Raw genomic sequence first — 17,348 nt, 5'->3', positions numbered from 1 at the left:
TTTAAGTATCTGATCTGAATGAGAAGCTCCTTGCAGTCATCTCATGTTTATAATATTTCCTTTGTCTTTCAGATTAAAATATAGGAAGTAAATACTCTCTTAAGCTGCCTTTATCCACGTAGGGCAAGAACAAATGTTTTGTACATCAGTGTGCTTCTCTAGTTGCATTATCATAATTTTCTTTGGCTTTACAAATGTTACATTTCCCTTGGTTTTATTATTAAAATATTGCTACAAAAACCTGTGCCTAGTTCACGGTGTGCCTGTCAGTTCTTACTTTGCTGAAGAAAGAAGAGAGATAAGCTAATGCTAGCAGTTTGTATTTGTCTTTTAATAATATAGTAGAACCATCTTACATTGGTGTTCTTGTGTTATTCTCCCATAAGTAAGCACAAAAAATAGATTTAAACACAAGAAATTGTCAAAATAGCGTATCTTGTGATCACTCCTTTCTGCAGAGGTGCTAGAAGTAGTGATGGGGCTTCATCCTTACAATCTTCAGTAAGTCCAGCAATAGTAGGTATAGGGTGGGAGGGAGAGAGGTTTGTACTAGACTAGATCTTTGCTCCTGATGTTACTGACAGTCACCCTCCACTGTTTTCTCCGACAGTGGTGACTGCAGAGCTAATGATTACTCAGGAGGATATGCTGTATTTGGGGAGCATAACTTTACGTCCCCTTGTTGCCTTCAAAGAGTTCTCTAAGAGTGGACCTTCACTTTTATATTGAAATTTAGTTTTAAATTAGTGTTGATTTTGAGCTAGACTTGCTGTTTATTGCAAATAATACACAAACTTTTCAGCAACATTTTTACAACATAACATTTGTTAAAAAGTACATGGGGTTAATAAACTGTTTATAACACGCTTAAAATTTTCTGTATTAAAATTGTTTCTTTTGCCAGAAAGATCTTTTTAAGTAAAGATGCTTTTAAAAAAACTGAAACAGAACTTATCTTAGTAGTGAATCCGTTACCTAGGCTTGGGTGGAGCTCAGATTGTCATCTGTCTGAAAAATATTCACACTTGTAAATTAATCTGGAGATATGAAAGACAACAGAGGGCTAAACTGCTAATCCAAATTTGTAATCACTCTCTGAGTAGCTGTGGTTTAGTGTGTTGGTTTTTTTTTTTTTTTTAATGTGAATCTTCTAACAAGTGTTTATGCTATTCAAGTCAGTTATCTGAAGAACCTGAGTTTTTTTAGGTGTTCTGGGATTTCTATATATAATACCCTCATTGGGTTGATGGGTAAAATTGTGGTTAGGTTAGGGAGAGGGAAAAGTCTTTTTGCAGAGTCGCATGTTTAAATGGTGATGAGAAGCCGTCTTCGGAAGAGCATGTTGACTGCAGTTTCAAAAGAGACTACTTTTGATACAAAAAATATTTTTTGTTTATTTCCAACACTCGTTTTTTGGTCTGAAGTTGTTGCTAAACTGCCTCTGGTGGCTAGCATGGTAAGTAATGCCTGTTCAGATGGTGGAGCATGTGCGTGTCTGTTTTATGTGAGGTTTTTGTGGTTCCCTATAGGTAGACCTAAATTTGCATGCTTTTCTTGATCTCTTGGTGTTTTTGGAACTGTAACTTAGAAGCAAGCATGGCACAATTATGCATCTTGGTGCTGCTGTGAAAGGTGGTGTGAAGCTAAACCTATTCTTGTTCACCAGTCACAACAGCCGTTTGGTTGAGCTGCCCCTCCTTGGGCACTCTTCAGCTTGGCAAAGGTGACAATAGCAGTTTGTTTCCCCCTGTGCTTTATGTGACTCTTCTGAACTCTTGAGTTTTAAGCACAATAAATCTCAGCACTCAGCCAGTATTTTTCAGGAAACTGAAATGGAAATAGACCATATCTGGAAGCGCATGCTATTTCTGAAGTCTGTCTGAAAATATATTTTCTCTTTTTTGACACAGAAGATATAAAAACATAGATCCATTTAAGATAGGAAAAATTTAATACAGTGTTCTTCATTCTCCTAAGGAAATCAGGGAAGATATTCTGAGTTAACATAGGTGATACTGTCTTTATTTTGTGGATACCAACAGTAGCTGTCCTCATTCTGAAGTGCTAGGAATGGTTTTGGTTTTGTATTTTTATATGAACTCATAATAGGCTGACAATTATTCTGCCCTCTTTTTTTGTTTCTAGATGTAGTATTTTGCTATGAAAACAAGGGAAAACTTGTTCTTGGTTTCCATACTATTTGTAATCTTTTTTTTTTTTTTAAGTGGTGTGGTTAATTTTAGCTCTGTTGCAGGCGGTTTCACAGAAGTTTGCTGAGAAGGATGTGATTGTGGTTTAGTATCACCTAGAAATATAAAGAATGCTAAAAACTACTCCAGCATAATTGTTTGCTAAATGTGTTTTCATGTGGAGGGCATACACTTTGATATGCAGTTTTTGGAAAATTAGTCTTCAGGTAATCCCTATCTTCACACAACCTGCATGACACTCTGGGTAAGAAATATGTCAGTATGAGGGAGAACAAAGGGCAGGAATTAAGGACACAGAGGGAGCAGAGTATGGAAGATGAAAAATGGGGGAAGTGAAGCTCTGAGGTGAACTTCCTCATGTGTTATCTATACACAAAGGTAACAGTCACTACTGTTAAATCATAGGATTTTTTAACACACACCCTAAAAATCATAGTTCCTATTTAAAAAAAAAAAAGCCTTATACCAATGAAATCAGAGTTTGAGGAATATAGTATAATCCATTCATGTAAAACTAAGTATTATATTATTCTACAGTAGCTTTGTATTACACCTGTTAACATAATATTTACAGCTTTAAAACTAATTATTTAATATTTTTCCTTCTTTGTTAGGTGATTGTGGCAGGAGGAGAATACTGATCTGCAATGGAAGTCAAAGCATCATTTAGTAAAGCCAGTAGGATTCTTGAAAGTGTGCCCACATTAATTAATGAAGAATTTGGCCTGGTTCATCAGCAATCCGAGGACACACCTGGAAAAGATGAAAAACCTCAGCTAAAGGTTTACTATTGCTATATTTTAAATGTGTAGTAAGATTTGTATTGATCAAAAGATTGCGCCTTCTTTTTAATATTTAATTAAAGATACTTGTGTGTGCTTGAGGAGACTTAGACTGTAATTTTTGTCCTTGCTGATTACCAGCGAAATTAACTGTTCTGATTAAGCAAATCTATCCAAAAGCACGAGTACAGTTTTTCTTTTAATAACTTCTTCAGGGGTCAGCTGCTTTGGTGTTCTGTAGATTTATACATTAGTGAAGGACTAAGAAGTTCTTTTAATCTGAAGCTCGTTCTTTTAAAGCTTGGGAAATATTCTTGATTTAATGGTCGGAGACTCTGCATGTTGTTACCTTAAAAGCATGTAATTAAACTGCATAGAAATAGACCACAGAGGGTCTTGGTTTTCTTTTTTAATTTAGTTTTCCTGCATAGTGCTGCTCTAGGAATGACTAAGATCTCTTCTAAAAGCTTTTAACCTCTAAATAGCAGAATATTTTACTGTCTGGATGACAGCTGATTGGTTGTTTACAGTTTTTCCTGCTTCGGTTGCAGTAGCTGATTTACTGGTTTTGGTCCACTTGGAACAATAGGAGTTTGTTCCCCTTGGAATGACAATAAGTATTTAGTCTGTCATTGCATAACTCTTTGGCAGTTATTTATAACTGATGATTTCTTTCTATGTTAAACACTAGCTGCTTCTTTAGTAATAACGTCTGGAAAGATGCAGGTGAACTGGGACTAGAATCCGTGATGTAACTTCATTATTGGCCATGGGGTTTTTTGTTCTGAAAAGCTAGCACTTGTGAAAGATTGGGTTTTTTGTGGTTTGTTTTTTTTTTCTTTTTCCTGGGGAATGTGTCTCACCACTTTCTTGCCATAGACTTGCACACCTCCCTGTGGGTCGATTGGTGAAACCACTGAAATGGATTGGATATGACTAAGAAATAATTTTCTTTGACTGATCTATAACAAAGTATGTTGATCTTTGTTTTGCATGGAGGATTTGAACACACAAATCTGTTATTTTAAGAGAGGTCTGCAGTTTTTAGGTGGATAGTTGTTGGATTAGCAGTGAGAATATATGCATTGCCTGTAATGAGACGGTACATTGTATTTTATTTAGTTTAATTTTGTTAATTCTTACTGTGTTGTCTTGTTCAGCGAAGTTTCTTAACTTTTGCAGTGAGTAAGACTATATGTTTGAAAAATAATATTGAAAGTAAAACTACAAATACCTTTAAAAAACGTCTTTCTGCTTACAGGTATTTTCGAATGGAGATGATCAGCTGGAGAAGGCAATGGGAGAAATACTGAGAGATTCTGAAAAAAATCAGAACAATTTCACTGCTCTTCGAGAAGGCTTCAGTGATGGAAATAGCCAAGTAGCTGGAGATGGGTCAGCAGATCAAACAAATAAGCCATCTTTGCACCTTGTTTTAGACCCTTCTACTACAGGTATTGCTGAAGTGCTTTCCCCCTCAGTCATATATGGCAGTTTTTTTCTTTATGCAGTTTCAATTAACCTTAAAATGAATGTAAAGCATTCTGGAGCTTCATTCCAAAACTGTACTGGAGAATACCCTGAGGCCTTTTCTCATTTCCTGATTTAGTTGAGGATCATAGACAGGAATAGATTATCATTGGGTTGATACCCTGTGCAGCTTTGTTTTGGTCAAGATAATTTTTATTTTGTTTCCAGCCATAGAGGAATTAGCACTGAGTATTGTGCGACTTGCTGAATGGACTACAGTTGAGGTAGAAGTGCTACTGATGGAGTAATGGAAGTTTCAGGGCAGTGATCACTGACAGTACTACCTGCCAATGAAATACACCCTGAGCAAACTGATAAACTTTTCAGCTCTGGTTCTATCACCAGGTATCAGTAAGGACACCTTTAGATTTGATATTTGCTAGGAATGATTGTGGTACTTTTGTGGTATTTGAAGTTCTGATGAAGAAGGGAGGATTAGAAATTTTTTATATAAACTGTATTGTATATGTTTTATGTAAAATACACTGTATCTTTTTAAAAAAATACATATATTAGGAATACAAGGCTGTGTCCATCTCTGTGGGCTTTGAATTAGAATTCTTTTTCCCTCAGCAGTATGCAGAGCACTTCTATGGCATTGTGTCAGTTAATTCCCATAGCATCTGTTTGGGAAGTAAAACAAAAAAAAATTTTGTAGTAGAATAAGATAGACAGTTTACACATAATGGAAACGCCCATCTCGTAATTAAGTGTTTGCTGTATTTTTGAGAAACTTGCCTTACTGGCTCCCTGTTTGGAAACAGAACACAACCCTTATCTTGAATGAACATAGAAGTACTTGGAGATACCTCCCTCCCCCCACAATAGGAATAACTAGATTTTGTAGCCTTTATGATTTAAGTATCATGGAAATACTGGGTATACTAATAAGAAATAGAAATAACAGGGCAGATTGCTTAGAGAGGTTTGGAATGTCCATCTTTGGAGATACCAAAACTCAGCTGGACTGGGCCCCGAGAAACCTGATCCAGTTTTGAAACTAGCCCTAATCTAAACTGATCTGTCTTTGAGCAGGAGTTAAAGCTAGATGACCTCTAGAGGCCTTTTCCAACCTAGATTACTTTGATTCTGTACTTAAGAAATTTTTCTTCTACCTCTTCTCGTTTCTCAAATGTCAGAGTGCCTTAAAAAGCCCCACCAAAACTAACAAGAACAGAAAAACTTGCAAAAGCTCTGTCAAGATTGCCCATCTCCATAGTAGTGTGATAGTGGAAAAAGAGCACTTCTCTTCTGAGTAGAGAAACAAACAGATATCCTTTTTCTTCTCTTCAGCTCCCTGATGGTTTCATGCATTTGATGTAGCTATACCAGGAATGTGAACCACATTTAATAATTCTACACAAGCTGCAAAAACATGGCAGAGAATTCAGGGCATCTTTATGCAGAATGATGAGTAGGAATTGAAAGGAGCTATAAGCAAACTACAGAAAAGAACATCTGGGGAATGCAGCTCAAAGAAAAATTGTGTTCTAGCATTGCTGAAAAGAATCAAAAGGCAATTTGTCCCTGTGCCTTACTTGGAAACGTGTATTAGGCTTAATGTTACTATTAAGCTGCTAAATGGATTTCTTACTACTGGGGCTGGACTTTTGACTCCCATGTCCATTCTCAGAAAAAGTGGGAGATTTTGCTATGGAACTCATTCAGAAAACAATGTGTAAAAATGAAAGCAAATGGTTAAAGAAGTGGTTTCTTCATTTTCAGAAATCTCTGCACCAAGGCCATCTTCTCCTAGTGAACCCCTGGAAGAGGACAGTGTATTGTTTAACAAACTGACTTATTTAGGTTGCACGAAGGTGTCTGCCCCTCGAAATGAACCAGAAGCTCTACGTGCCATGGCAAACATGAAATCCTCAAGTCAGGCCCCTTTACCTGTAACACTTTATGTTCCAAACATTCCAGAAGGCTCTGTAAGGTAACATACAAATGTTTCTTTTGTTACTTGCACAGACACATGAAAAACGGATTTTGACTTGGTTATTTGCATGGGGAAGTAGAATCACTGGAGTTGTGCCTGAAGTTCTTGCTGAAGACAGTATTTTTGAGGAATTCCTCTGAAGCAACAAAATGCATGCTCAAATTTATCATGCAGTACATAGGTGGTGGTAACAATTGCCGTACATAACGTCAATAAAAGCATGTCTTTCTACCTGCAGCTGTTTAAACGTGATGGTAAGAGAGAGACTGGGAAGGGAGAGCTGATAACTGTTTTCTCCCAGCCTCCCTAGTCAGTAATCTCTTCCAAGGTAAATATGTTGAGACAGTAGTAGTCCTGCTAGTCTTGGGACAACTGAAGAAATTTCCATTTTAGACTCTTCCATACTTGTTGAGGACATGCGATGCTAATCTCTGTCCCAGACATTGCGACATTAAAGCCAAGTCTCACCTGTGTCTGCCTCAAGATGTGTATGCTGATGGTCTCTAGATATTAGAAAACAGTTACTTGTTACGTATGAGAAGGGTCTTTTAATTAGTGATGAGAGTGTCAAGGACTGTTAATCAGGGTGCACTGAAGGTGCATCTGTAGCAGTCTTGCATCCAGAAGTAGGAAGCATTTCAATATTCAAGATTTTAATTTTTATTTTTAAACTCTGATACTGAGATGTCTGAAGGATATGGTTAGATTTCCTTCCTTTCCTTTGCTCTGCCCATGTGTTGACTATTATGTTGTGCGTAAAGACAGAAGGACCTTGAAGCACATGTACTATTTTCTTCCGTTTTGCTCTTTGGACCCAATTTAATGTTTTGTTTGACATTATGGCAATATTTTATTTGAATTAGGAAATTACACTGCATACTTTTACGCTGGCAACTGTCACATAGACACAAGATGTTAGGTGTGTCATACCTATTTTTATAGCCATTGTGGCCATTCAAGAAGGTTGTTTTGCAAGTGAAACTGCAGATTCCTTTGATCTCTAATTGCAGAGAACATTATTAAGCAAAGGACTGCCTAAGAATCTGCACAGAGCTGTAAAGGTGAATCCATGTGTGGCATAACACACTCCATCACACAGTTCAAATGACACTAGGGTCATCTTTGAGGAGTGTTTCTGTTCCTTTTATCTGAACACTTGTCATGTGGGTTTCTGTTTAACATGTCCCACCAGTATGGCAGTATGCTGAATCCTCTCTGGGCTTTTCTTGCCTTTAAAAGTTTACAAAAACATTTACATCTTAAATTTGGGAAGCTTGTCATTTCTGTTCCTACTGCCCATCTTGTGTACTTGAATTTAGTAGTCATTACAGGTTAGAGATTTGTTTATCTAATCGCAGGAAAGCCTTTTAGGTAGGCCTGTTTATTTTACTGACCTTTCTCTTTGATATTCCCTGTTCCTTTCCTTGACAGAATAATAGATCAATCAAGCAACATGGAGATAGCCTCTTTTCCAATCTATAAGGTGTTGTTTTGTGTGCGTGGACAGAATGGGACTTCAGAGAGTGACTGTTTTGCATTTACTGAAAGCAGCTGTGGAACAGAAGAGTTCCAGATTCATGTTTTCTCCTGTGAGATTAAAGAAGCAGTAAGTATTAAATGCTGTACCACCCACTGGTAACAAGGCTACAAGCAGTGTTTTAAGAAATTATTCGAGATACAGAAATGGTATATATTGAAAAATACGTTAACACATATATAATGAGTTTCACAGAAATGTGCAGCTAGTCGTACATGAATATTTGATATAACTTAGTTTTTTTAATATTTCAATAATAGAAATAAAAATAAAGCCCAAAGTGCACCATAATGGGAAGATGTACAAAGCCTAAGTTTAAGACAAATACTCTGTTTTTCAGGCCTCATTTGGGTAGGTTTCAGAATAAAGTTGCAGTGTAGACCTCGTAAGTTAGACAGAATCGTTTTACAGTACTGCCTTAGGTATTTTAGGAAGAACTATGTGATAGTTTGGGAGAAAAGGATTTTCTAGGGTGGAAAAATTGAGGTTGAAAGAGAAGAAATTGCCTTTTTGTTTGACATCTGTGGGAGGAAGCTGTAAGCTGTGTTATTAAATACAAAACCTGAAAAGTACATTATTCAGCTCCTCTAATGAGTTGCATTCCTAGTCTTGCTCAGTAAATTAATATATATTGCATGAGCAGTGAATGTGACACAAATGGAAATAGGAGATGATGTTACTGAATTTGCTTGGTTGTGAAGCACCCAATCTAATGTGTTATATGTGATCTGTGTGATATGAGGCATACTTTGTGTGTTATAAGAGCTAAGTGGCAGTAATTTTATGACCTTCAAAAAGACGTCACAATACGCCATCAAAGATACTTCTACTTTTGATAAAACTCCTAATTCTTTTGCATTTCTGCAGGTCAGCCGAATTTTATACAGTTTTTCAACAGCGTTCAAACGTTCTTCCAAACAAGCATCTGATCATGTTAAGGACTTTGTTCTTCCTACTCCAGATAGTGATGTGTACACTTTCAGTGTTTCCTTAGAAGTTAAAGAAGACGATGGGAAAGGAAACTTTAGGTAATTTAAATGGAAAAGGAAAAGTATAAATCTATTTGAAAAAAACATATAGCTACTTGCAGAATGCACAGCTACTATGTTGCAGTAAAATTGATTTGGCCTCTTTTCATAAGTAGCCTTGTTATAGAAAGGAAGCTGTTTCTTTGCTTTTACAGTTTTCTTCTCTGTATCTTTTCTGTAAAAAGATTAAAAATCAGGATACCCTTTTTAAGTTATTTTCTTTTAAATACATTCTTTCTTTTAGGGATGCTCAAGATAGGCCTGTGTGTATGGAAATAAGATAGTAGGAAGTATGTTAAAAACTTTAGTCAAACCAGTTGTCTTGAGATATACAGTCTAGTGGTCTCTCTTCCCTGCCCACCCCCCGCACCGAGTTGTTTCTTCTTAGTCTAGGCTAATGAATTCCAAATTTATTGAAGATTTAGAAAATGTAAACTTCTCTAAGCATTACAGGGGACAAGGGAACAAAGTATTCTTTGCCTAACAGTTAATGACAAGATTTTTTTTAGTGGAAGAGGGAGTTGATAAGAAGACTTAATTCTGTGAAAATGTATTTATTTTTTTATTTCCCAGGCAATGTACTACATTTTCTATCCTTTTAAAACCCAAAATACACCATGCATTTTTGGATATGTTTGTCTGATAAATCCCCCAGACAGTTATTATATGAAGTGTGAGCCTATAATCTCTTTTTCTTCAGTGCCAGTTTATTAACTTGTGAATGAAGAAATAGAAGGTCTCTCAAATGAGTTGAGCCATTTAAGTGGGCTGCTACTCTCTTTTCTGTATTTAATAGTGTTCCATACTGTGCTAAAGAAATTTGTTTCTTTGTTCTTTTAGCCCTGTGCCAAAGGATAGAGAGAAGTTATATTTCAAGCTTAAACAGGGAATTGAGAAGAAAGTGGTGATTACAGTTCAGCAACTCTCGAACAAAGAACTGGCCATTGAAAGGTGAGATTCCTATAAAAATAGTGCAGTTTGAGCTTTTGAGAGAACAGTATTTAATGTTCTTTTCCCTGGCTTTTCAAGTTATGTGGAAGGAAAAAATACAACAATAACACAAAGTATTGTTGCACAATGTAATTGATTTGTAGGTGTGCAGTTTAGTTTTAAATTTCTTTTGAAGTATTTGTGTCATTTTTAAGTGAAAACAAGAAACATAGTCTGTAATACTCAAAGATTCTTGGGGTTTTTGCCTTTTAGTTGTCTTTTTGAATGTGGTGTTAGGATACTTAGGACATTGAAATGCTTTTGCTTTCCATTGTTTTTTAAGTACTGCAAAAACATGCTTTTATTGTAATCCTGCATTACCAGCATCTCACTATTTAGTAAAAGTAACCATGTTTGGTTGTCTGAGCTATGTTAAACCTTGGAGCATATTAATTTGTTAGATCAATATACTGGAACACTGCAAGTTTGTACTCAGCCTGTTGGTTAGAAGCAGCAGTCTTCTGGTTCAGACTTCAAGATGTGTAGGATTCCTTTGTAGTTTTGTTACAGTATGATTCTAACATCTATCTTCGAGTGGTGGTGAAGAGCCCAGGAATGGTTGATGTTGTATTTCCTGGAAATTACATGAAGGGAATCTCTTTTGGACAATATAACCTGACCTTCTGTGCAAAGCTTTTGCACGAGAAGTGGGCCATGAAGGTGAAGAATAACTGTTAGTTAATGTTTTCATTAACAGCAGACTCCTGTTACTACAGTAGCACTAGGTATTGTATTAATTTAAATTGGGGAATTCCTTCTCAATAGCACAATTTTTAAAAATAGCAGATGCCACCAGATGGCAATCTTATCAAAAGAGTAGCAATAGGAGAATTCAATTTTAGTGAAAAGGAAATTCAAGATAACAGGAGAATCAAGGAAAAAACCCCACAACCCTCCCAAAACCTAAGACTGATCTCTTGACTTGCTTTCAAGCTTTTATTCCAAAAATGAAACTAAAATTTTAGGCAAGGAATATACAGCAGATTTTTTTATCATTGTTCTTTTGTGTTGTAAAATTGTGCTTTTGCTATTCAGTGGCTTTAAAAAACTATATTTTCAATGTACTTTTAAATAATTTTGGTTTCAGAATTCAGTTAATGAATGATAAATGCTCTTTTAAGCATTTCTGAATAGCATTTGATTATTGGGTTTTTTTTCCCCAGAAAATACAGATACCTTCCTTTTATTTTGATGATGTACCTAGCTTTAATTTTTATGTTGTTTAGGATATTCAATTAGGATATTTTTTTTATCACCACAGCCTTTGCTGATAAAATGACTTACAAGCCTGTGTATGTCATATCAATTAGATAACTTTTTATGTGCTTACCCTACATAATATTAAAATTCAAAACTGGTATAGAAGATCAACAGAGGTTAAAGCAGACAGTGAGCTTCCAAGCAATTTAATGTTTCTTCAGAAGTATTTCTAAGTGGAAATTATAAAGTGAAAAAATGCTGCTAAAGAAATTTGGTCTCTGGTCTAAATAATTAAAGAATCTTTCTTCATGGTCTCAGAAGAATAAACCTGGTATCACCCAGAGAAACTTGCCACCTCGTGGTGTTCACATGGGGCTTACGGCTGGGTTAGGTTGATAGTGTAGGTTACTGCTGGTTGAGTTACTTTGGTCCTTTCTGTCTTTGTGGCCTGTTTGACCTGGGTTTTGCCTGGTTTTATCTAGGTCAGAGCAAGTAAAGAAATTATGTTCATTACTGTCTCCCAGGTTTGAGTTGTGTGGTGCTACATAGGTTCAGTTCCCACAATGTGGGATATCAAGTCTCAGTTGTTTACAGGACTCAAGAAGAAAATTCTGGTTAATGATCGGGGGCTTTAAGAAAGTTGTTCTGAAGAGTGAAATAGCCTTTCTTTCTGAGAAATGAGAAGATTGACTGTTCTCAATAGAGTGGTGTTTAGATGTAGTGTGCTACCAGTCATATGGGAGAGTTAATACCAAGTTATGTAGGTATAGCTTGAGTTAAAGTCTAGACTGGTGTCCTTAGAGCTGATGTACAGAATATTGGTTGGTTGCTCAGTAGCAGTTGAAACTCTTAAAGATCATGTTACCATGTTAATTCAATACCATTAGCCTTATCAGTGGGTAGCATTTGTATTTATATAAATGGAAATATGTATTAGTGAAGAATAATTTCAGTTCTTTTTTTGCAGGTCTAGAAACTAGTTGAATTTAAACAGAGCAGTGCACCTGCACATAGCCACTTGGTAGCAAGCCAGAAGTGCAGAAACCCCAACATATCAAAAGTGGCAAGACTGAGGGCCACAGTGTGTGCTGGTCGTTTCGAATCCTGGGTGTGTGGTTCAGCCTCCTCAAATCAGAGGCTAAATCTGTCGATAACTGTTTGTGTAAAATCTAGCTGCTCTGCAAGTGAGGGTCCTGAACTCATTTGAACTCATTTTGCTCTTCGAACTTAGTGGGAAGAGCAGCCCTGAGTCTTCTAGTAGCAGGGTGCTGCCAGTAATCATAAATATCTGCTTCTGTGAGAGGCAGGGGTTACTTGATCCTGACTCCCACTGTTTTGGAAGCATACTTAGCAAAAATTTCGGCTGGCACACATTAGAACTTGTGTTCATCTGAGAGATGCACAGCACGAGCTAGGATCTGTGAGCTGTTGCCTTTGAAAAGCACAGATATTTTGCCTGCCTCTGAGTCTTCACCTTACAGTTTTCTTTAGCAGAGGTACCAGAAGCTAGTGACCCCTCTACTACTATAAATCATAGACGTCTCAGAGCTGTTCCTACCCCAGGAACAAAAAGTAGTAAGCCAGTCTGCTGTAATGTTCTGCCTGGTGTAATTAGTTTAGCAGAGAAGCCTGCTTGTGTGGTTAAATACAAGTCCTAGCATCATAGCTGGCTTGGTCGCTTTACATGGCACTGCATTATGCTAGACGGATAAGTCAAAATTCTTGTCTACTGTTTTATTTACCACTTTGATTTTTAAGATTCTAGTAGCAAAAGAATATGGAAAAGGAAAAATACAATTGTGGACGTAAGTTACTGTTTAAGTGTAATGAGGTGGAAAATGAAAATCATGTAGCCGAATGTAATAGGGGTAAACTTACTAAATGGTGTAATAATTGCATATCTTTAAGACTTTTACAGTTAATAGCGATAATGAAATGATAGTTATTTTATATATATATATATATAAAATTATATGTCTGTTCATGATATTGTGCTTTCCTGAAAGCTGTGAAACTATTTTATCTTCATTGCTAACCTATGAATGTTCATATAATCTCTTACAATTTATTTGCTGAAAACCCCAAATTATCATTTGGATAAATGGGTAGCCCAGATGACAGAACTGCTTTTGTTCAGATATAGAGAAGGTGGGAATGGGGGGCTCTTCCTGGTGCATTCAAATACCTAGTGGAAAGGTATGGAGGAGATGGAGCCAGACTCTTCTTGGAGGTACAGAGTGGTAGGATTAGAGTCAATGGACACAAGTTACTTCACTGGAAATTCCTCTGCTGAATTAGGCCAGTTGTTGTGAATTCAAAGGGAGTTGAGCAATGGAACAGGTTGCCAAAATAGATCATTCATTCCCTGTTCACAGAGCTGCTCAGAACTTGACTTGACAAAACCCTGGGCAACCTGGATGAAGTTGGTCATACTTTGAGTAGAGGTTTGGGTCAGATTGCTTGTAGAGATCAATTCTGGTTTACACTGTTCTGAAAGTAAGTGATAGAAAGTGCTATGTCTGATTATTAGAGAATTGAGCTGTACAGAAGAAAAATTCTCAAAGTAAAACCCTCTGAAACATGACCTAATTTTTCCATAACATTACGTGATGGAATTGCTTTCAACTTGGTTTTTTTTTCCTCATTTGAGATCTAACATTTTTCAAAGTCTGGGCAAAATGGCTTGCAGCTTATGCTACAAATACATAATTCTGTTTGGTATTTTTTTTTTATTCATAATGGAATATATTCAAAGGAGAGAAAGATAAAGATGATTTGCAGAAACTTCAGACCTGGCTTTGTGCCTTCAGTATTCGGAAAGTTTGGAAAGTCTGAATGTTTTAGGAATTTTTTTAGGTTTTTTAGTTTTAAAAATGCTAAGAACATTTTGTTGTCAAATGATTGGGTGGGAATTCTGGAATTCGAGGCCCTGTATAGCACAAGTTCAGTTTTTAAAAAAATTAATAAAGAATGGAAGTCTAAAAATTGAGCAAATAGGTGTTTGTATGTTTTTTAAGAGCCCATGATGCTACATGATGTTTTATGCTAGTGACATTATGGGTGTTAGAATAGGTGAATTTGTAACTTTTCTTATGATTATATGTAAGTGATTATTAAAATGGACTGGGAAGAGAGTGAATTTCTTCTTGCCGATCTCCATCACTAATGTACAGGAATTGTTTGTGTCTTAAAACTCAGTATTCTGAGTTGTCTCTAAGAATAATTGATTGTTCACAGATCAGACACTGATTTCTGTCATCTTTATTCTGGAAAGTAATTTCATTGTTGTTTCTATAGTACATATTGTGATGTTTCTTGAGCGTTGCCATAACACTAAAAATATTTCTAAGAAAGGTTTTCTTTAAATTAGAAGCAGTAGGTGGTTGTGCCATTATGTTCAAGAAAATACTTTTGTATTTTGAAGAGCTAATATTTATCTATTTTTTCTTTCCTTTTTTTTTTTTCCCTAAATAAACTTCACAGGTGCTTTGGGATGCTACTAAGCCCTGGACGAAATGTGAAGAACAGTGACATGCATTTACTAGACATGGTAATACTTAGCTCTAATAACCTGTTTGGTAAGATAGAGGTGATTTAAAAAAAAAAAACCAACAAAACAAACCTCTCATCTGTTTGGTTTTGTTTGGGTTTTGTTTCTTAAATCCTGGGGTTTAGATCTTCAAACTAGAAAAAAACTTGTTACATGCAATGGACAAAATATTTCAAGTAATGTCAAAACCTGTGTCTTCTGTTTTTTGTTCAGTTGATGAAGCACTGATTAGGTCAGCTGACAGCTGGTTGTTACAAATAACTATGCTTTCTGTATTGTATCAAGCATGTTGCCTAAAAATTTAAAGCAAATATTTTTTTTTTATATTTGGGTGTTGGGGAAGTGCTCATATTTTTCCAAGGTGCTGAAAATTTTGCATTTATTTTCTTTATTTGAATTTAAATTCTTGCTCTGTTTGATGTATTCTTGTCTTCTACAATCTTTGTTTCTTAGAGTTGCTTCTAAGAGAACTACAAAATAGTATGGTATTTTCTGTGATAATATCAATTTACTTTCACACTGTGGATAAGAACATCCCTTTTCAACTCAAGAAGTGCTTTAGTTAAACCAATCAAACATTTTGTGGCTATGCAGTTATCCCAGTTTTGTCTAGTCCATTTTATTCATGTTGATGATTCTAGCTATCAGTTCTCTTCTCAGACTCTGTTATTTACCTGTTTGTATCTACTAGCTCATTTTTCCTGGTTTTATTGGCTGACGTTATTTCTGATTTTCCATTTTTATTATTTGATTAGAAAATCAAATAAATGAGTTATGGAGTGTAATGAATTGGCTTCTATAAATCTATACAACACTTCTTTACTGCATGGACTGTATATTTGAATTCCTGTCTTTAGTGCACCTATAATTCTATTTACATTTACATTCCAGGTGCATTTAACTGCTGGATGTAATGGCTTATTAGTTCATTTCTTGGCTATAGCATATGCATATAAATTTGTGTTTTCCTTTCAACCCCCTTTCTCCCTCTTTAAATCTGGAGAACTCGGTCACTCTTACTGCTCTACCACAAATTAGATTGCAGAGTAGGAATGTCAGTCTCCTTTCAGCTATAAAGTGGCTACCCTTACAAGCCTGTCAGATCCATAGGAACTGTCCCAGAAAACTTCAAGAGCCATGTACTTGCCTCATACTAGTAATGGCTCATATGTGCAGGTCATGTACTTTGATTATTCCCAGTAGGTCTCTAAGAAATATTTTTAGAAGTAACAGATGTGTAGCAAAAGATTATCTTAACCAGATTTAGAGGCGTTACAATTAATACTAACTTCATCATATGTGCCTGTTTTGACTTGATCTGCATTTTGTCCTGAATGTAAGTAGAGAGCCTGAAATTTGGCTCTCTAAATCTCAAGTTCCTATGGACTGGAATTCCAGTTCATTGGCATACATACAAATGTTAAGTCCATGCCTGAGCAACTCAGGGAGAAATCTGGCAGAGGTATGATTATGGATTGGGAAGACTCAGACTGACCTCTGAGTTAGAGTTGTCAAGGCCTTATTCTGTTAAGTTATTTTTGGTTTTGTTTCTTAGTTTTTTTGGTTTTTTTCCTGGATCAATTCTGTGTATGCTGTGGGGCTAGTTTAATTTTATGGAGTCTCTTATAATTCATCCTCTTCTAACAACCATCTTGGCTGCTTAGAAAGCAGAGTGGCAGACATCCCACCACACTTTCACGCTTCTGATATGCATTAAAAAAATATGTTGATGAACTATTTTGTCTAAATTTTCTTATGTAATGTTTCTCCTCTCTTCTTCTGAAGTTTCTTCCTTCTCTCCCATTTCCCTGTAACCTTTCTCAATCCATTATTTCATATTCTTTATTTAGATTGTGTTGTCTAGAGCAAACACAATCTTACTCTGAAGTTCCTACAACTATTTCCCCTCCCCATATTCAATCTCTTTGATCTCAAACCATAACTAATAATCCTGTGTGGTTTTGTTTTTAGGAATCCATGGGAAAGAGTTCTGATGGGAAGGCTTATGTAATTACTGGAATGTGGAATCCTAATGCACCCATGTTTCTAGTCCTTAATGAGGAAACTCCTAAAGGTAATTTAATCTAGTTTGTAAATTTGTTTTACCTGACATGGGTTTGGTGTATGTATATTCTCCTGAGAATAGTGGTGCACATGCCTGAGTACATATGCCCTTATGTTCCAAGAGTCTGTGGGTAGGAACTTTTCTGCATAAATATATGCAACGTAGAAATATGAATAATTGTTCATAGAACTGTGTGTTGCTCATTTGCAGATGTTAAATGTCTGGGGCTTATGTGCCTGTTCTCTGGTTATTGGGACTTTTTGGACCTAAGCGTGCAGAAGTTGTTTTCCAGCTTCTGTACTCAGCAAAGCAGTATAAATAGTAGGCATTGCTATTCTCTTTCTTTTAGTTTTGAGGTGAGTTGGTTAGAAATAGCATTACATTCCCTTCATCTTGGGGCAGCTGGAAGTGATGCACTGAAGTGCTTGATTATATAGCACCATTTCTTATTGTGAGAATTTATTCTCGATGTGATGTAAAAGGTTTGAATGCAAATCTGGCGTTCGTGAACTCTGCC

At 36.1% G+C, this 17,348-nt stretch overlaps 1 protein-coding gene across 5 annotated transcripts in view; it reads left to right on the top strand.

Annotated features, from left to right (window-relative positions):
* RABGAP1L (RAB GTPase activating protein 1 like) overlaps positions 1-17,348 on the top strand; it is a 254,528-nt gene that overhangs the window by 19,436 nt on the left and 217,744 nt on the right. For all 5 annotated transcript variants that reach the window (XM_080407559.1, XM_080407558.1, XM_080407560.1 and 2 more), the window contains exons 2-9: positions 2,825-2,992; positions 4,254-4,446; positions 6,248-6,458; positions 7,893-8,067; positions 8,866-9,026; positions 9,867-9,977; positions 14,700-14,766; positions 16,738-16,840. In XM_080407559.1, the coding sequence (XP_080263685.1) occupies positions 2,858-2,992; positions 4,254-4,446; positions 6,248-6,458; positions 7,893-8,067; positions 8,866-9,026; positions 9,867-9,977; positions 14,700-14,766; positions 16,738-16,840 (1,156 nt within the window). In that variant the 5' untranslated portion in view covers positions 2,825-2,857. The remainder of the gene's footprint in view (positions 1-2,824; positions 2,993-4,253; positions 4,447-6,247; positions 6,459-7,892; positions 8,068-8,865; positions 9,027-9,866; positions 9,978-14,699; positions 14,767-16,737; positions 16,841-17,348) is intronic.

The sequence above is a fragment of the Falco punctatus genome (assembly GCF_963210335.1).
Source record: "Falco punctatus genome assembly, chromosome: 11".
Lineage (NCBI taxonomy): Eukaryota > Metazoa > Chordata > Aves > Falconiformes > Falconidae > Falco > Falco punctatus.
The sequence above is the reverse complement of the archived record's forward strand: the minus strand, read 5'-3'. Positions and strand labels throughout refer to the sequence as shown.